At 38.3% G+C, this 21467-nt stretch overlaps 1 protein-coding gene across 2 annotated transcripts in view; it reads right to left on the minus strand.

Annotated features, from left to right (window-relative positions):
• Positions 1–333: 333 nt before the first annotated feature.
• Positions 334–21467, minus strand: part of ahrra (aryl hydrocarbon receptor repressor a) — a 74819-nt gene continuing 53685 nt past the window's right edge. For both annotated transcript variants that reach the window (XM_088401915.1, XM_088401914.1), the window contains 6 exons: positions 17962–18080; positions 11382–11471; positions 7453–7597; positions 7216–7349; positions 5634–5839; positions 334–3427 (listed from right to left, as the gene is read on the minus strand). In XM_088401915.1, coding sequence (XP_088258041.1) covers positions 2311–3427; positions 5634–5839; positions 7216–7349; positions 7453–7597; positions 11382–11471; positions 17962–18080 — 1811 coding nt within the window. In that variant the 3' untranslated portion in view covers positions 334–2310. The remainder of the gene's footprint in view (positions 3428–5633; positions 5840–7215; positions 7350–7452; positions 7598–11381; positions 11472–17961; positions 18081–21467) is intronic.

Genomic DNA, 21467 nt, shown 5'->3' on the forward strand with positions numbered 1-21467 from the left:
TATCTATCTATCTATCTATCTATCTATCTATCTATCTATCTATCTATCTATCTATCTATCTATCTATCTATCTATCTATCTATCCATCCATCCATCCATCCATCCATCCATCCATCCATCTCTAAAATTAACATTTTTTTTATAGTGTTTGTGTTTATTAATAAATAGTTGAAAGAAACTTACTTGAAAGAAAAAGACAGCTACAGGTTTTTCCATATAAGAAAGGTCTTTTAATAGATAAGTCTCATTTGCAAAAACACGTAGAAACATTGGAAGACACTGCATATTTACACCGTGTTCACTACTTTACAGCTACCTACTCAATGACACAAGTAGGGCAGGATGCTGTTTATTTTTGTACAGTTATCAAAATGGTAGCAAGAAAAAGCCACATGGATTTACTTTGGACAAAGAGAACAGCCTTCAAACTGCAGCTTTCAAATGATACACTTTTGCCTTACAATAAATACGAATCATCAAACATTTATTGAAATGAGCACACACATTGAGCAAGACATTTTCAATACAGTGACAATGTACACGTGTTGACTAATTAAAAAAATAACTTCAACTGAACTACTCTCAGTAGTGCATTTTTTTTAAACTACCACAGTTGCGCCACAGAGCCGAGGCCGTGACATTGAATTAATTTGGTGCTTTTCGTTTAGTTGTGCAAAAACACTGATTGTGAAGACCATATCTGTTTCCTGCCTGAACCACATCATCAACAGAAAAAAAGTGTCATATCTGCAATGAAATGCTGGTCTTATAGTGAACACTGCACTGTACAACATAACCTGTGACGTTAAAATATTTAACAATAATATTATTTCTACGGTCAATATGCTATTGTGCGCTTAAAACGGTCTTCTCCTTCAGTTTGAACAAAAATGAAAAAAAAAAAAAAAACCTCTCCCATTGACAATGTGCTTGTTTAACCTTTTGCCATCTTTTTTGGCAGCCACAATGACCATCACAGTAAAAGTCTCATATGACCTTTATGTTTTGAAATTGAAACAGAATCACAATTTTTACATGTTTTGGTCAATTAACTGCAAATTGAGTCCGAAAATGCCATCAGATTTTGGTAGTCGGACTCCATTCTGGGATGCTGGTTCACTTTTGATTTGTTTGGATTTAGAAACTACTGGAAATAGAAATGATGTGTTCAAATGACTTATGTTGCTATCAGTAACAGGTGGGTTAAAATGAACCTTTCCACTAATTTAACTGAAATTTGTTGGTTGTTTAGAACAACAACAGTCTGCAAAAAACAATGATTGAGTGTAATTTTCACTCCTTGTTGGATCAAAATCTTGTTCCAATGTATCGGGTCAAACCCTCAACTAAATGGACTATGAATAAATAACCTAACAATTACTTGTTCTCTTTTGGATCCGGTGCTGGATTATGTTTAAGAGGGATTTGGGGTCAAAAAATATGAAATGATTCACCACTTGGATTAATCGGACACAATTTTCTGGGTTGCTTTGCACAAAAAACAGAAAAAATACTGAAATACACTTTGTCCTAATCTTATGGGCAGTTTTTTTTAAAGTAAAAAACAGAAAGTAACCTAAATAGTGGATCAGTCAATTTTTGACCCAAATTGGGTTATTTTTTTAACCTTACTTTACGTAAAGTGTACTAGTCATTTGACCGATTTTATGATAGTTATGGTCTGGCACTGTGGTGGAGAATTGTATTTTCAGTTCTTTACTAAATGATCTAAATTTAAATAAATGGACCAGTATCTCAGAAATGGTTGCTTTTGACCTTTAAGAGACCTCAGAATATTTTTGACCTATACTCGAACAATGTATTAGCTCCATGTCTTTGCACGCTGATATATTTTATTGCTGTAATGCATAGTTAACAATCCCAGTGTTCTTCATTTGTGGGCGATTTGTAGTTAAAGTGCTAAAACATGCAAAACTACCACTAAAGTCCAAAGGTCAAGCACGTTCGGACATAAAAATAGAAGTGATCCGTGGCAAACAACGGGTGTGCACTACACATGAAATAAATGGCGCATCTGGATATTTATCGACTGGTCACTAAATCCAAAAGTGCTTGGAACTACGAAGGAGAAAATTCATCCAATTTGATTCGGTTTTTGATTGTCAACAAGACTAACATTTAGAACCTGAGCCTCGCTAGTCACCTCTTTGTAACATGGAAGAACATCGACGTTTTGCATTTGATGCTGGTAAATGCGTCGGACAACAAGGAATACTACGCTATGTTTTGTTTATGTGTGTGTGTGTGTGTGTGGTCGATGAGGGCGGGCGTTGCGCAACTCCTTTTTTTTCAGGGCATATAAACGTAAGGGCTAGATTTGTGGTGCCCCGTGCTCACGCACGGCATAATGTTCCTTGGACCAAGCATCATGGTCTGGCTCATGTCATGGGCACCCTCGGACCACGGGGGGGAATCCATGGGCTCCCGTTTGATGGAATGGATCAGCCCGTGACCTTTGAACTCATAAGTGCCGTGCTTGTTAAAGTCCTGGTGCATGTAGGGCTTCTGAGGCTCCTGTTGGTAGACGTGAGAGTCGATGAGGTTGACCGATTGATTACTGCATTGGGTGTGAGAGAGTCTCTGAGGGCTAAACTGATTATTCTCGTTGTTGTTGCCCAAGTCTTTGTCACATTTTAACAAACGTCCATTGTTGTTCACTGCATAGTTCTGATAGTTGCCGCTGTTGTACGGCGGGCTGATGCCCGCTTTGCCCCGCTGACAGGGCGAGTACTGCAAATCGTAGTAATCCGTCTCGGATTTGAGCTGGACGGCAGAGTTCTGCTCGTATACCCCGTTACCGTAGCGACGGTCCATAGCGTCCGCTTCCCGTTGAGCCCACTGTCTCCCGAAGGGATCGCAACCGTTCTCCGAGTCGGAGTCATGCTCGACTTTAATGGGCGGCATCAAGTTGCCGTCGTAGCATTCGCCGTAGCCGTTCTCGCTTTTCACTAAATCCACGCAGTAGGCGTCCGGGTCGGCGGGAATCTGCAGGCTCCCGTAGAGTTTCGAGACAAACACCTCGCCGTTCCTGCTGCTGTGGCAGCTTGGGGAAAGGCGGTACGGCTTGGCGTATTGCCCGGCTTTGTTTAAACGGTTACTTGGGATGTAGCCAACGCCCTGGCCCGTTCTGAGGTGCCCCGAATTTGGTCGCAGGGGCCACGCGCTCCCGAGGCCCGGACCGAGGCCCTTATGGGAGGTCATAGAAGACTTGCAGAAATTGAGGGGCTCCTCCTGGTTGTAGTAACCGTCGGGACGGAACTTGAGGTTGTCTTTGGTGAGTGGGGTCCACGGAGTGTGGTGGCCCCTTTGGGTGCCACCCGAGGTTGGACAGGAGAGGAGGAGGGGGTCTGCTACGTCGCCCATTCCTCCGCTGAAGGAGTGCCTTCGGAGGTGCTCCCCTCGTTCTCTGGAAGACAGAACGGTGGAAAATGGGATGAGGGGAACAGTTTTGCGGGGTTTTCAATCTTTCATTTTCTGTTTTCAGCAATTTATTGAACATTAGGAGAACAATAAAACACAATCTCTTTCACTCACTATGCCCCGTCTTTTAAAGGCACATATGAACACATATCGTAAATTCTTTGTAATATATTAGCGGCCACTGCCAAAAGTGACTTTGGCAATGATGCTAAGTTGCCTACGATATGCTTAATGTTTTATTTAATTGGTCTTCTAATATGTTTACCATGCATTTATTTATTACATTTATTGACTGATCTTTTTTTTAAATTGGTGCATATTTTGTATATTAGCCTATTCATTCCCAAAGACATATTTTAACATTTTTTTTCAGTGTCCAGACATTAAATCCCAGATATTTAATTTTATCTTCCCCCCCACATATTTGGCTAAAGAAGGGTGTAAAAATGGCTGGCACTAAATGAATTAAGTACTGAAGTACTCGGTTACTTTAGGTAATTATCTTATTGTAGAGACTAATTGTCACATCTGTGTGTTTTAAAGTGATCATTTACTTTAGTACTTCAATTATTGAGTACCTAAAGTAATCCATTAATCTATTTCGTTAGCACATTAGCAATCTTTAAGTACTTAATTTTCTAAAGTAATCGATTACAATAGCAACACATTATCTATACAATGGCCTTTAGCCAATCACTTGAAAAAAAAATTGTAAAAAAATTAAATAAGTAACTGGGATTGATTGTCTACCCTTAAAATGTAAAACACATGTCTTTGGGATCAGTTAATAGTAAATTCAATACAGTTTTATTTTGTCTATAATTAATTTGATAACTGAATGATTTTTCATCTGCAATGATTACCTTTAAAGATGTTTTCCACTGTCAATTGAATATGACATCACATGTGCTAAAGATTTAATTAATGACCAATCAGCGCTCAGCTTTCAAACATCACATGACCAAACCCAGAAAACAGGTCAGCCATGTTTGGGTGTTACCGGAGCCTGGGTCACATGTCAATTTCAGTCGACAACAAGTGGGAAAATGTCTTTTTAAAGGTGTAAATTAAGTGATGAATGATGTTAATTATATATCACTTTTTACTGCTGGAAATGGCTCAATAAATCAGATTAAGAAAAATCGCTCCGTTAAGATAATACAAATATCTTTCCAAACCATACATGTATGACTCAAAGGACAAATATTGAGATTTCAGTTCACATAAGTTCATGAGGGAGTCACTCAAACGGTGACTCATCTTTTCCAAGATTCGTGTCTGAAAATTGAAAACAGAATAAACATCCACAACCACAACCACGAGATCAATGATGGCCAGGCATGCTTGTTTATGGACTACTGCAATACAATCTCAAAAAAAAAAAAAAAAAAGAATTGATTACATTTTTAAATGGGCATATTCTGAATGATCCATAAACAGTATTAATCAAGTTTTATGTACCAATTCTTCTTATTAGGTTAACAGGGACAATTATGAAGTCATCTGCTTTTAACGCATTCAATACAAAGAATAGAATACAAAGAAGAAGAAAAAAAATGTATTTTCCTGACTGTAATCTAAAAATTGAGGAAAGACAATTTTTGTCACATATATGCCACACTAGACTATATGCTGCAGGTTGCAACATCAGATATTTAGGCATTTTTTTTAATATTTAGGATATATGGATTTTTTTTAATGTTTTATTTTAATTGTTTTTAATTGCCTGTTTCCAGCAACATCCTATCTTAAAAAAACTGAACATGCACCGGTATATTTATAGGAAATTGATGGATGGATTATTTTTAACAATATAAGTTTTATATTTTTAAATATAAAACAAAAATGCAGATAACAGGGCTAAAAAATTTGCTGCTTATTGGCGGAAAAATATGGTAAATTATCTGGGATTTTAATGTTTGGACTGAAAACGTAAGAATACATCTTTGGAAATGAACGAGTTAGGCATGTGCCTGACACAGTGACCTTTAGCTTGAGCAAAAGATGCAAATGGTGTCATCATCTAGAGGTGAAAATAAGTCGCCATGATGTATTAAAGAAACACATTATGAAATGCAAAACTGGAGCAACGGCATCAAATTAATGTTGAAAGCTTGACCTTTAATTCTATCATCCCTATTAAGAAAATCATCGTTAATAAACACAGCGTGAAGCACTTGGCTCACTCTTACCCGTGCTCCAGTGCCGAGATAATCCCTCCTCCGCTCTTGTTCTTTCCTCGCATTAACATGTTCTTCATTTTCATCTCGGTAATGGAGGGCAGTAAAAGGGGTACGGCTATGCAGAAGAGAGCCAGCTGGGGAGGAAGCGGCGCCCCGGAGGCTGATTTCTTTTTCTGTCCTTGGAGAAACTTCAGCCGACCTTGAAACTGCATTGTCTGGGGACAGGAGACAGGAAGGATTTTGTGGTTTCAACATCAGAGAGCATCAAAAAGTGATACTTTTAAGCAGGTCTATGATTATGCCCTTTTTTTTTGCCTTGATCGTCATTATGAGGGCAGCAGTCTGTACGGACTGGGCAATAATGAGGGCTGGAGGTTCAAAATAAAACGGAAATTGGGATGATTGCTTTCCAGTTTTAAAATTAATGGCAGCGCAGATGTTTCAAGGGTTTTTTTTTTTTTTTCGAAAGGGAACATTTCTGTTACCGGATAATGTGGTGTAACTTTTTGTTTGTTTGTTGATTGGTTAGGATAGGCGCCACCATCAAATTCTTTGCCACCCCAGTTTCCACCCAATTTATCAATTAGGAATGTTCCGATCACGTTTCTTTGCGCCACAGTCCAAGTCCGAATCACCTGGTTTTGAGGATCTGCCGATTAGTGTCCCGATTCGATACTGAGGCCAGGGGTTCTCGAACACTTTGGAGTCAAGGACCCCTTTTAGAAAGCAAATTTTCCAAGGACCCCCATTGCTAATGTTTGTGGGGGAAAAAAACAAAAAACAAAAAACAAAAAAAAGACATTTAAGCAAAACATAAGTTATTCAAAGTTAGTTTGCTCAATTTTAAGACCCGCCCAAAAACAAGGCATCTTTTCCATTGATAAGGGACCTATGAGAATGCTCAATTTCTTCAACTTAGTGAAGTCAACCTCCCTCCTTTTTTGTTACAAAAAAACAATCAGAAATTTCCAATTTTCCAGTTTTCTGGAATGCATTTTGAGATTTTCCCATGTGTATCAACCAGTCAGAGAGGTTGGATGAACCGAACCATAGGCAACCACTATTGGGAATACGCTTCATTTTCAGGTCTTGTGATGATTGATCACGCGCGATTCTTTTGTGTCCTTGCTACAATTATTCGGACTGATGAGGAAAACATTCATAAACATTGGCTCAGAATGCTTCCAGTACAGAAAATTGCCATATAGGGTTTCTGGTGTGTGCCAAAGTCAACCAGAATGGAATCTGGTAAATTCTGCTAAACCTGATAAAGTGATTTCAAGCCATATTCTGCTTGGCCTGTCCATCAGGCCGCCATTGTTTTTCCACTGCATTTCCATTTGGGGTCCGTGAGATATGGACCGGTGTCTGTTAGGAAGCCATTGCCGCTGCGTTCACCCAATCATCTTGAAATGCTAAGCACAGCGACTATACATGACAGCAAAACAAACAGACCCTGTTAAAAGAACCATTTCCGCTGCAGATGCATCATATTATTTTTATTGAGCTGAGTTTCCTCCAAGAGAATTTTTATGACTAGGTTTGCAAGTTACCGTTCCGTATAGCAGGCGCGGCGCTTGGTGTCACTCACCAGGAATCCAGACGTGCTGTCCAACAGACATCGGACCCTAGCTATGAAACATCTGTTGAGAAAGCAGGAGAGCTCAGGAGGAATGCCCCCCGCCTCGGGAGAGTGGAACAGGCTGCTCACCACAAACTCATCACCTTAAAATGTAAAAACAGAGTGCGCGTTGGTTTCAATAACAGAATAAAGAAAATCTTAATTTGAGTCTAGGCAGATTAATCGAGCAGCAGTAAAATGACCCACCGGTCGCTGAGGTGAGCTGGCCGTCCTGATGTGCTGATGCCCCCTGGTGCGGTGGAGGGCACATGGCCCAATGGAGCTGGTTCCGAAACTCCTGGCGGTCGTCTATGTGGATGTAGTCAAACACATTCTGGTGCATCACATCAGTCTAAAACAAATGATTGAGGCAGTGTTAGTGGATTCAGACGAACAGCAAAAATCCTATGACCCCCCCCCCCCCCCCCCCCACTTGCCACACCGACTATGAATACATTGCACTAATACAATATAAATAGATGTTCAGGACTTTATCACAATCTCACCATTTTAATGCTAATATCCCAGGTAAAAGCATTTGAATGTAATACTGGAATAGGCACCATGTTTCATTGTATGAGGGAATGTCAAAAGCTCCAGATTTTTTTTTTTTTGTTGATTTCTGAAATGATATTTGTCAAAATTCTTGTAAAAATTATTTTGGTCCTCTACACATCATTTTCCATATCGCATAATTGAACATGATTTTTACACAATTTTTAAACAATTTTTACATCACACTGACATTTTTATTGAATCTTTTTTCCTTTTAGTGAATTGTTCACACATTTGATTGAATAAAATTTAAAAAACTTCCAAATCTGACTCATTGTTGCAAGATGGTTTGTTATATACGTTAAATATCTTTGTATGGCTGTGAGTTTTGGACTGAGATTGGTTTTTAATGTTTTCTTTGTTGTTTTTTGTTTTGTTTAAAAAACAATGGTAAAAGATAATGTGATGCTCTTATTTATTCAATTTAATATTCTATCGTAATACAAATTAGATGTACACTTGTTGTGATGTGACGATAACATTGTGGACATGCGGATGGTAGGTGTTGTTTTGGTGTGAGAAATACTGTCAGTGTCATGGCGTTTACTCATGTGATGATGCCCAGAGCATTTGATGTTCCACAAACACACACATTCACACAGTTACACACAAAGTCAACGCAAGTCCGACAATTCTGCAAAAGTACAGTAAGAGTTGAGGGCAGCTGCAGGGCCAGCGAGGGCAGCTGTGTTTGTCAAACATCGCGTGACACCAGCTCCCGAAGAGCAGTCCGGTCCAGCTAACCCTCCCTATACACACACACACGCGCGCACACACACACACACACACACTGAGTCAGACTCCAGCCCGCTCTCATCATTTTTCTGTCTTTTTTTTTTCCAGCAATTGCTTTGCTTTCTGTCATTCCCTGACAGATTCCTCACTAGCATGTTCAACCTTCTCCTCTTCCCTCTCCGCCCCCTTCCCTGCGCTCCCCCCTCCATAATTTCCACACTGGTGGCACGCGAGGGCTTTTGATCGTCTGCCTCTGAAAATACAATCTGCTCCCAGCGTCCTCGGCGCGCGCCCCGTCCTGCGGTTTGCTGCCCTACCGGCAGTCCGGTAGACAACAGATGGATCGGGTGACTTTTGTTTATGATAAAAAAAAAAAAAAAACAGACTGAGGAAAAGAAAGAGGGAAGCAAAGGAAAAGAAGTGATAATTTTGCAGCCCTTCAAAGGATAACTGCGGCTGTAACAAATACCATCAAAGGCCGTTGGAGGTTTCCTTGTCTTCTTTTGTGGTGCTACTATGTCTTTTTGGTCCCTGTGGTATATTAGGGATAAGTGTCCCCACTGACTACAATTGTGGGCGCCGGATTACATGACATGATGTCAAGGCAAACTATGGGACTCGAAAACAAAAAAAAAAATTGTTGTGCGAGAGTCTGTGGGAATTTTTTTTGTTGACAGTGTCTGAAATACAACACGATGGTCTGCGGGTACTTGAAAAGACTCGTCAGATTTGTCGCGGGGAATAAAATGTTGACTGTCAACCACACATACAACCCCCCCCCAAATGGGGGGAACTTGTTTGGGGGCTTTGTAAACATTGACAACTAGATTTAAGTTGTCATGTTGATGTTTTGTAAACCATAAACAGTGATTTCCTGCCTCGGATGATCATAAAAGCTAACCGCATAAAAGTGATCGGCATGCCGGGATGCTTTTTGGTACCACTTCACAACATTATAAAAGGGACTTTGCAAACGGTTTCTAAATACTAATCATCCATTTTTTTTGGCCCGTATTGCTTGTGCGTATTAGGCTTGTGGATGAGCTGCAGACTTTGCGCTGCCAGTTGGGAACGCGGGCAAGAATCTGTAGTGTACCTAATCAATTTCCCAGGATGGATACCCCCTTGGTGGGCCACGGGTGTGAGAATCTACAGTGTACCTAATAAGTCAACCAAAATGGCCACCGGCCATTATTTATTAACGTTATTACTTTGACTTGTATTGTGTAATTCAGAGTTTGTAGTACAGGAGATTTTAAAAGGGTTTCTGCAAGATCAGAAAAAAATAATTTGTTGTTTTTGAAGCAGTGACAGTCGAGTCTAAGTCTGAGCTACTAAGTCGTAGTGTGCTAAGTAGAGTACATCCTGGGCTTTCCAATGATTTCTCATGGATTAGATGCAATTAATGTTCCTGTTTTTGCTAACTTAAACTAAACTGAGTGGAGAGTCACCACAGCAAAGACAGACTAAGAAACGCTTCTGTAGTTTCACTTTCAACAGTTGCTCACAGGCTCATTGGAAAATTGTGAAAAAAAAAAGAGCACACTTTGCAGAACCAGATTCAAGGATCAAAGAAAGTCGTTACAGTCTTTGAAATGAAAAATGACTTATTTGATGATTTTAATTTAATTGCAATTTGTTCACAAAATATGGAATATTTTAGTGATTAATTATAAGACTTTAAGATTTTAATTTTAAGACATAGCCATTAACTGGCCTCTACCGCCACCTACTGTCCTGAAGTGAAACACAATTCAACAGAGAACTTCTGTTTGCTGAACGGAATGTTGCAAAAATCGCAGGAAAATCAATGTAATGAACCCTATTAAAATCCATCTCAAAAGTTGTAATTATATTGGATTTATATGATCCAAAATTTGGACAATGATTATTTTTGTTCAAAAAATCTCAGACATCCAGCTGCAATCATATAAAAATGTCAGAATTGTTGCATTTTTTAATTTTAATCACTTGCTGGAAATTTTAGGTATCTAGTGAATTTCTATAATTTGTAACATAATCCCACAAGGGTCAACAAATCAGTTTTAAAGGTTTATGTGCTGATTAAAAATCAGTGAAGAATCTTCTGAAATGTTTAATGTTTCATTTGTCTCTCTCTCTCACACACACACACAGACACACACAGACTTAAAGTATGATCATTTATTTTCAATTGATCTAGTTTTTATTCTGTCTATTCTGTGTCTGGATTATTGCCCATGTCTTTTTGTAGTCCACGTAGAAGCACTGTTACAGAAGAATTCCAATTGCAAAGAATCATTCTGTTGTGCTGTGTGCGTGCATGGCCGTGTGTGTATATGTTTGTGAACATTGGAGCAAAATGGGGACTTTAAAACAGTGAAAAGCACTTTATTTGTGGTTATAACGAGAGTCGGGAATTCAATTTTGCGGGGCAGGCGAGGCCATGTTGATATCATCCATAATTAATGGCCGGCTTGATATGGCCACTGGAGAGGAAGGAAGCGAAACCATTTGTGACTTCTCAACACACCGACATAGACACTCACACACACAAGACACATGCATCTCAGGGTGAAACTGGGGTCTTCACCTTTCTGTGGCCTCTTGGTCAAGAGTTGGTGGGTTCACTCTGCCCTCAAGATAGTTATCAGTATTCACGCAGGCTCATTAAGCAAGAGATGAAAAAGCAAAAAGGGGATGAAGGGGAAAGACCGACAAAAGAAAAAAAAAGGGGAAGGACGAACTTGCTGAGTCAAGCTGACCTCTGTCTGACACATGTGAGTCAAATGAGAACGAATCAGATTTGATGCACCGCCGACTGTGTACAATACGATTCCCTACAAGAAGAGAAAAGTTCAACCCACCTGATGGAATCCCAGATAGTCCACAATGGTTGACGAGGCATAAAAGACCATTCCATCACTGCTTACCACCAGGGCAAATCCTGTTAGAGACTGAACACAAAAACATATTCACAGTGCATTAGAATTCTGTAAACATATTGTTTTATGGCATTCATATTTTTAGTAGTCGTAATTAGGATCTAAAGTTGTCTTTCTACTGTAGATACACGCAGCCTTGAGGCTAAAACCTTTTTTAGCCATCAAAAGCAGTGGTTCTCAAAGTGAGGGGCTTTGTGAAAAAATGTGGGTGTTTGGGAACCGATTTAGTTTATCTTCTAACAGTTACAGATTTGTGCTTTGTTCGGCTTAGTCTTTTATATGGCGCTACCTCTGGCCGCTGCTGGTAGTGCATTGATAGTGCGCTGTGTCTACCTTCTGATAGAAGCCATTGTAAAATCTAGGAAATACAGAACATTTGGTTATTAATTTAAAAAAAACATATATTGAGTTCATTTAAATATATTTTATATTAAATAATTAAAGTATTCATGACTCTTCAATAAAGCAACCAATTCATCCAGTTTAAGATAGTTTTGAAAATATAATTATTAAATATAAATATAAAATATAAAAAATATAAAATGTAAAAAAATATAAAAATATAATTTTTAAGTTTGTCAAAGTGTGTTTTGTGTCGACAATTTCTTGCTAGCGAGCCCTTAAAGCTCATGTTGTTCTTGACTGAATAATTGGCAGCAACCTTTTTGGGGCAAATTCAGTCGATTTGTGATAAGGTGTGCAATTTGCAATTTTTATTTTTAAAAATTAAACATAGATGAAAAGTAAAAAAATATTCTTGTCATCAAATTGAATATGTTGCTGAGTAAAAAGGGCACTTAAGTTTGGCTTAAATTATTTTGTTTGTTTGTTTTTGTTTCCGCAAACATTTGCATTGGGGGTCCTTGTAAAATAATTGTGTGAGTGAATCATTATTAGAATTAAATTTAGCAGTAACTATTTATTTGAAAATAATATATTTAGCAATATTTTTATGGTTTTCTGTGGCCAAGTATATTTAACAGGGTTACAACACAAGCATGAGACAAGTAAAATTTCTCAAAGGGATTACCTGTTTTTCTTGAGAGCATGACCACATTATTATGAAATAAATGGTCAGTTTAAAAACATTGTCCTCAAATTCTGGATTTTCTCTAAGGGCCCTGGTTTTAAGGCCTTCTTGGAATTTGGTTGGCCTTGGCATGCCTGAAAACCTACAAATGACCTTTAGCTAATTTGCTTCTATACGTTGTGTAAAATATACATATATTTTAAACATATTTAGATTCTGTGATAGTTTAATGGCGAGTTTTTTTTTCTCACAGCACTGTAAAACACTGCCTAATTATCCCTCCATTAAAAAGTGATGTAATTAATTGCCCCAATTTAAATGTTCAAAGTCTGCCAAACATGTTGTTAGATTTAGCGGTAAACAAACTACCGGCACGCTTTGTGGTTGTAAAGTGCTTTGCAAACATGATCATCAATCACAGAGCGTTGATTAAAACATAATTTACAAAAAGGAAAGCTTCAGTCAATATACAAGCAGATGGGCAGTAAGGCGAGAAGCTGAAGAAAACAAGCAAGGGAAGAAGAAGAAAGCGCAGGAAGGAGATGTGTCACAGAGTGTGCGTGCGCGTGCACGTACAGCTGTGATAGCGTGACAACGGCAAGGCTACTTGAGTTGCGTGACTGCGCCTGCCAGAGTCTGTCGCCTCTATTTTACTGCGAGACTACGCAGGTCTTCCCTGGTGTGTGTATGAACTCGCTATTCGATGTCAGCCTCTCTGCCAGTGATCCGATTGCCTCAGCAAGCAGCTTCTTTCACACTTCGGCATGGGAGTGGTGCTTTACATGCGTTCCCGCTCAATGAACATTTCATCAATTAGCATACTCATCGCTAGGCGCAGATTTGTAATCGAGAAAGACCTTTTAAATACAATCTGTAGTCAGTTTCCAATGTGCTTTTGACACGGTGATATACACTTACCTGTATGCTCATGCATAATAAATCAATTGTTTCAGAAAGCGATGATTATCCTCAAAAATGAGCATGGTGTCAGCATTCACACACCCGATTTTGGCATTTAATAACTTCTAATCTTCTAGACCGATTCAAAGAATTCAAAATTCAACATGTTACTAAAATGCCCACTTCGCAAGCTATTAATTTTCTCATTGGAAGCATTTACCGTTTTCCCACAATTCCGTTTTTCACCCGAAAAGCATCCATTCATTTCCAAAGGTAAATTCAAAAATCTGTCAAAGCACAGACAAAACAGCTCCTACACACTGCCACATACACAACAACTAATCTTACACTAACCCAGTGCTATTATATTTTGCAAAGCCCCCTGAGGAAAGAGAAAACCTTTCGTGCCCCCCCCTTCCACTTGACATGCTGACTATAGATATGATTATTATCCATAAAAATGGTATAAGTATACCTAAAGCTGTATCCTTTTTAACATTACAAAAATAAAAAGCAATATAATCAACTTTCAACAACTGTTCATTATTTTTTACGGTGTTTATACAGGTTACAACTTAGTCTAAAATTAAAAAAAAAACTTCAGTGCCTGAAACATTAAAAAAAAAGAAGTAAATTCTTATTTTATTGCAATTACACTTCATATGACAAAAACAAAGTTTTTTCTCCAGGGGCTTCCCCAGGGGGCCCCGCCCACTATTTGGGAAGCACTGCACTAACCCAAAAAATTTACATACAAAAACCTCACTATTTAAAACCCGTGACAACCAAAGATATCTCAGAAAACAATCACACAGCACCACAAACTTTTCGCACCAGTCATCCCAAAAATCTATTGTCTAATCCAAAACTCTAAGAAAAAAAAATATTTGCCCACACAAATGCACCCCAAAATTCTCAGAGAACACAACAAAAAAACTTCACACCGAACCCCCCCATAGCAACTCTCCCTTTTTGTCTCTGTCTTTCTCACACACCAGTAGACCTTTGACACACTCAGCAAAAACGTACATAGCCGCAAAAGAAAACCTCTCACACCCAAAAAGAATCACACAAACACACCAAAAAAGCTCTCCCTAAAAAAAAAAATGCTGAAAACCTCAAGTGTCAACATTTATCACTTCATTTTATACTGTGACAATTTAAACATACTGTTTAAAGTTCTTAGACGATATATCAAGTTAATGATAAAATGTAAAATGACATAGTAGCATTCTATTACATTGGACGTTAGAGAACTTTTGTATTAAAAATAAATTACTTATTTTTTTCCAAGGTTTTTTTTTTTGCACACATATTCATGGTTCTGACCCCCCTCCCCATTTTTATTTTATTTTTCTTTAAACTCTGCTGGAGAAGACATAATTCAAAAAGTATTTACAAGTGCGTATTTCTATTCTCTATCAGTATTGGCTGCTGTACTCGTGTTTTTTTTTTTTTTTTTCTCTCCCCATTGCATATTGAGGCACATGAGCAATGGAAACAGGCACCTGCTGCCCGGCTCGTCTGCAACACATCTTCAATTTACGGCGCCCCCGGCTCCCATAACTGCCCTTGGGAGGCTAAAAGCTTTGACTCGAAAATCTTTAGAGGGCCTTCGCACGCAGAGCCCAAAATTAGATGTCAGCTCCGCGCTGGATTTGGAAGCATGAGAGGCCAACGAGGAGAGGCAACCTAGTCTCGTTCCATTTGATTTAGCCAGATGAAGACAGTGTGGGTGGGTTCAGGATTTAAATAGAGAGAGCCTCTGCCAGTAGGAACACACACATTCATCACGGCCATAGTGCACTTTGGCATGGGACGCCAGGATAATTCACATGAAAAATACTGGCGTCTACGCACAGTGCAATTAGTGCTAATTGTTCACAGTCATATTTTTGCCATGTTTTGATTGCAATTAGACCTCTCATCAAGCCACTAGGCTCCAGACACTTTATTAGGAATGTCATCACATGTACATTCTGGTATGTAGCTCTAATATTTTGGTCATGTTTAACTACTTGTGAGGGGCAAAATATTGGAAAAGATTTAGTGACGTTCCATACAACCGCATAACACATGTACTGATCATATTTTAGTAAGTGATTCTACCTCTGTGCATGTGTATACATATATATATATATGTTCTTACCTCGGTTATGGGCTCGTTGCCTTATAGAGAGAAGTTAACAGTTATAAGAAAAAAAAAACCCACTGTAATATAGGTGATAAATAATACCCCAAAGATTGATTGATTAAATTATCAAGCATATCAGATTTAAAGTTTAAAAAAAAAAAAATCTATGTGGGAACAGTTTGGATATCTCTCGAGTAGGGCTGGGCAATAACATATTGGTGTAGTGCAATATGAAACGACACAATATGTGTATCACAATACGATGTTCAATTTCCAATAATTTTCGTAAAAATTTTGTGATACCTTAGTCATGTAATATTTCAATATAATAAAGTATTCAATAAATAATTTATAACAGTCGATTTCTTCTTGGTTTTCGTCCTATCGTTTTTTTCTCACCAACGCCATCTTACCAAATGACATCACATGTCAAGGCCGAACGCAAGCATGAATATCCGTTGCAGTGGGTAAATTTTTTAGATCACAACAAAATATCTGACCAAGACAAAGTTGAGTCCGAATTTGTTCGTAATAAGAGGACAAAATTGTCCTTAAAAAGAAAAAGACTGACAACAATATCATGGAAAAAGTTGTCGGGTGTTTTCTCTGCTAACAAAGTGTATGTGCAAGCGCCGCAACGACGAATTTGAGGTCCTAACCGTCAAACATATCTCGGAATAAAATAAAACACGGACATGAATCACGCACGGTACGATTTCTTGTCCCGCTTGGGATCCCATCAGCGTAACAACTAATGCACAGTTTGCGCTGAGGCCCTCGTGCAGGTCGAGTCACGCAACGGGAGGCGGCGCATCACTACGGTCAATCTAGCCTTTTGTTCGCCATCCTATTGAGACAACCTAACACGTTAACAGAAGCATCAGTGGCTCGGCTCGCCTCTTTGCGTGTGTGTGTGTGCGAGAGTTGTTGGGCTGTGTGATCGGTGTCATCATTAGGATATCGCACGTGAAACAGTGATCTGATTTATCGACGTGGTTCGAATTCCCGTCCCTTGCGTGACTTCTGCCGACATATGGGGCTTTGCGTGTGGATTTTAATTAATGATGAGCTACGTAAATATATGCATTATTCTGATTTGGAAGGTCAAGTGATGAAAAGGCATCTTGATTGCTGTTGGCAGGCTGGGTGTCGCCCTTTCACTTGTCTTTTGCTCACTTTCACACACACAATCAGGCATACACCCCGCATAGGCCGCCCAAGCCAAAATGTCTCCCCGCCCTCCTTGTTGAGCGCCGACACTCCCGTCTCATCCATATGTCACGCAAGGCAGCAGCCAGGCAAAAGAGGTCGGGGCAAAGGCCGGAGGTCACACACGCACGCAAACACAAACGAGAGGTTCCCTCCTGTCTTCCTTCAATTTACTCATACTTGGAAATCTTGTGTGTACGTAAGCGTGAAGTGTAGAAGGCAGGAAGGGGGCAGGGGGGGCTGTCATTATTACGGTTCCCCCACTCATACCACTGATCATTCTATCACCATTTTTTTCACCTTAAAAACATTACAGACACACAGACAAAAAAAGAGTTGAAACATTTTTTTTCCTTCAACCACTCAAATTATTCAGTGGCATCAGTTCTATCCGTACATATGTAGCTTCAATTTATTAGCACCCACAAAAACTTAAAATTGGAATGCTCTGTCTTTGTAATCTGTGATGTGATAATGACACTTTAAGACATAGCCATTAACTGGTCTCTACTGCCACCTACTGTCTTGAGGTGAAACACAAGTTCACAAAGAATTTTCTGTTTGCTGACATAGTTTCCCCTCGCTCAACTGAATTTTGCAGGAAAATCAATATTATATATCCTATTAAAATGCATTTAAAAAATTGTAATTATAATGATTTTATAGGATCCAAAATTTGGACAATGATTATTTTTGTACACAAAATCTCGCACGCCCAGCTGCAATCACATAAAAATGTCAGAATCATAGCATTTTTACATTTTACATGTTTTAATCATCTGCTGTAAATTTCAGCTCCATAAAGTTTTCTTTCTCATTGATACTTTTATTACTGTATTTCATAAAAAAATCAAAAGAATTCCCATAACTTGGCATAAGTGTTAAAGTTGTGTTATAGAATCTATGCTAAGCTTCATTAGGTCCGCTATACAGTTTCACATCATATGTTAGCATTAAGCTTGTAGCATTTCATTTGATGGATTTACTTCCGTTTGGTTAATCATTTTTCTGGATATTTGTACAATTTTTCAGTTTTACAGTAAACTTGATGTGAGCATGAGTTTTCCTCAAAGTGATGTTATAGCCATTTTTCGCCGCCAAGAGATCGAGAAGAGGTGCAAAGGAATAGGTTAAAAGGTGTGTTCTGATAGCATTAAATGCGTTTGATGTGTGTGGGGGGTTGATTTAATCATAATATATCAATTTTCCTGAAGTGAAAGGGATCTTACCTCTAAGAGGAGGCCGCTTTCATTGACACCCGTGCACATCGGAAGACTCTCTTTCCTGCCGGGTTCGGGGTGAGAGGGTGCAGCATTGATGTGTTTTTTGGGTGCCTTGTCTTGATTTGCTATGAGGAAGAAGCAAAAAAAAAAAAAAAACCATGATTATTTCAGAGTTACTTTGAAAAAAAAGTGGGGGTAATTCAGAGTATTTACATCAGGAAACCTCACATCTGTGCTATGGCCCATCAGTAAAACAGATGACAACAATATTTTTCTTTCTATTTCAGCTAGCGTTGACTGACAATTGTCCAATATCCTCTAAAAGTCAGACAGCACATGTGGAATACATATGAATGGTTATGAGCTAAAAGTCTTTCTTTGCTGCGCTAATGTCAGGTATTAGGCCTCAGTGATCCTTTCATTTAACGAGACATAATAGTTGAGGATTTCATGACTTGGTAGGATTTCTCTCACACGATACATCAGCATGAAATGCCTCCAGGCTCAGAAAGGTGGCATGACAAGAATTGGTCAGTGTTATTTAATGAACTTATTCGCTACCATTGATGGATATACAGTAGACGTCAAAGATCCATTTTAACTGGATAGCTATAAACATACAAAAAACAAAAAACAAAATGAACTTTAATTGGGCTGGCAGTGAACAAGTTACATTTAAGTGATAATTTCATTCTTCAAATCTCTTAGCGCAACTTCCATCCTTTTGGTGTCATCTTCTATTCACTGTAGTCGAAACTAACTTTAAGATACAAGGAGGTTCCACAAGGATGAAGCTCTACCTACAATACAATCAAGCGAATGTGCAATTAGCCCGCGGAGGGGTGGCGTGCAGGACGGTCACATGTGCATTGGTGACGTGTGTGTTGCGTGTTCGATACATGTTTGCGTGTTTCTCTTATGGGTGTGCTGTCAGGGGGCATGTGGCTCACTCCAAGAGATCAGCCCTTTGCTCCGTCACTCATTGTAGCAGGCACAGATTAGTCACGCAACACAACATACACACACACCATGGGCTCATTATAAAAAAATATAAATGTATGTACAGTATCTTTCTGTGCTTTACATTACGCCCAAACCCTTTGTTGCAAATCCCTATCATGCCCCGCTAACATATAATGATTCATCCATAAAGCCCAATTGTAAAGTATCAAACTGCAGAAAATTAAATGACCTATAGCACCGCTTGACATTAAAAGGCATCTATATGTATATTAGAGGTGTACCAAAAAAAAAATCTAATCATAGAAAAATCAAAATTTTAACTTACTGACTTACTAATTCACTCAATATAAATGTCTCCAAAGTGCCATGGCATCATGTTTCTAACAACATCAACACACTCTCATTAAAAAAAAAAGAAATTAAATCACTGATTGAGGACGCTGAAAAACCACCAAATGGTCTCTTCCTATTGGCTTGCACCCATATTTTACTAAATTACAATTACAATGCTTCCATTCTAATGACTTGTTTGTCCATTCAAAAAATAGAATAGCAGTTATTTGGTCACAATCCCAAATGTATTAAATTAAATTAAAATCAAAACAAACACCAAAAACACACTCCATTTGTCATTCTGTCTTGCCAAGCAGACTGGAGGATATAATGATAATTCTTTGCACATCTATAGATCAATCAAATTATTTTGAATCAAAAATTGTTTAAGACACCCCTAATATACATATATATATATATATATATATATATATATATATATATATATATATATATATATATATATATATATATATATATATATATATATATATTAAAACCCTTTACACAACAAGAGCCCATATATTTATAGTCTCAAAAGCAGTATTTCAGTGCCCTAATAACCAATTACTCTGCAAGCAATCTGTTTATGAGCTATTTATTCAAAGTTTAACGTCATTATTAACCTATTTATTTATGTTATTATTCATAAACCCACAATCTCTCTCCTCTTACGGTAAAGTGGTACGCATACTTATGACAGGTTTATTTACCCAGCTTTATTACAATGTAATTACACTAATTGCCGGTGAGCGAATTGCCCGGCACCCTCATTAACTCATAATTGCCAGCTAATAAAGTATTTTGTCAGCACCTCGGCAAGGCGCAAAAATGTACAAACAAACACAGTTGGACAGCCAACACACATACACACTATTCTCCTCAATCGGCGCAACTAATGGAAATCATTGCACGGGGAAATGAATCAATTAAAGATCTTTATTTTCCTCCGTCAACGCCTTGTGTGTTTTTGTTTTCCCTCTTACAGCAGCTTTTGGAGAGGATGCGGCGTCAGGAAAGACAAACATGCGGAATGATTAATTATCGGCACAGGCGCTTCCTCTGCCAACAATGCGGCCTTCATCCATCGCTAGCCGTGTCTTGAGGTTTGCTTTTTTTGCCTATTTTTTTTTCTCTCGCTCTGAACGAAGAAGGAAAACAGAGTGTGTAATGGTCGAAGCGTTTATGTGTGAGGGAAGGGTAAAAAAAAAAAAAGTGACAAGCAGCGGGATGTTGCTGCTGCCAAGGGGCGAGGCCGAACGCGTCCAGCTTCTTTTAACTCTACCTGTTCTGTCTTTCCACTTCCACTTGTGAATACACCAAAAATTAGGACCACCTGCCAAATTAAGATGTCTGAATTTAGCAAACTCTCCCAGGACTTCAAAAACAGTCATTTGAAAAAGAATTATCGGCTAAACTAAACACATGTTAATTACCCACCTGTTGCTTGAAAGTGATGGGAGCAGATATTATGAAGTGATTTGACTTGACCACACACACACGTGAGGAAAGTGGCGATATTGTATATTTGATTTTACACGCCGCTTCCTACCAGTTCCAGTTAATTTCTCAAACCTCACATCAAGCTCCCCACTATTTTGAAACAGATGCAGTTCAGTCTAGAACAATGGTACCACACATTTTACCATATTTTAAAATATACGCTATATGTTTTTTTTGTTTTGTTTTTTTCAGCCAAGTGCTAACCAGTGCAAATCATTTCTGTCTGAAAATGATATACAACATAGCAAAAAAAGAAATAGTTAACTTCTTTTTAAATGAAGATTTGTGTACATAAAATTCCCCTCCCCCCATTCTGCTAAAGAAAAAAAAAAACGTTTTCAAGTGATTGACACGCGATGCTGCAGTTTAGCATTCTGAGATGGTGGAAACTGATATTTTGTTTTTTGTTTCATTAATTGTGGAACTCCATTTGTGTAATGATCTCTTGTGAGCTATAGAAAACAGATAGCAAAAAAGAAATAACTTCACTATTAACAAAGAAATTGCACAAGAAAATCCCCAATTTGGGTTGAACCATTCTGATATGTGATTATGACTATGTTCTGATACTGTGATTTTATGTTCTGAATAATTAAATAGTACAGCTTTATTAAATATTAATTAAATATAATGATCTCTTTTGAGCTACAAACAGTATATGATGAAATTAAAAACCAGCAAAAATAGATATTGTTAAATTCATTAAAAATAAA

Source organism: Hippichthys cyanospilos, chromosome 19, assembly GCF_059441005.1.
Source record: "Hippichthys cyanospilos isolate Australia breed blue-spotted pipefish chromosome 19, RoL_Hcya_1.0, whole genome shotgun sequence".
NCBI classification, from domain to species: Eukaryota; Metazoa; Chordata; class Actinopteri; order Syngnathiformes; family Syngnathidae; genus Hippichthys; species Hippichthys cyanospilos.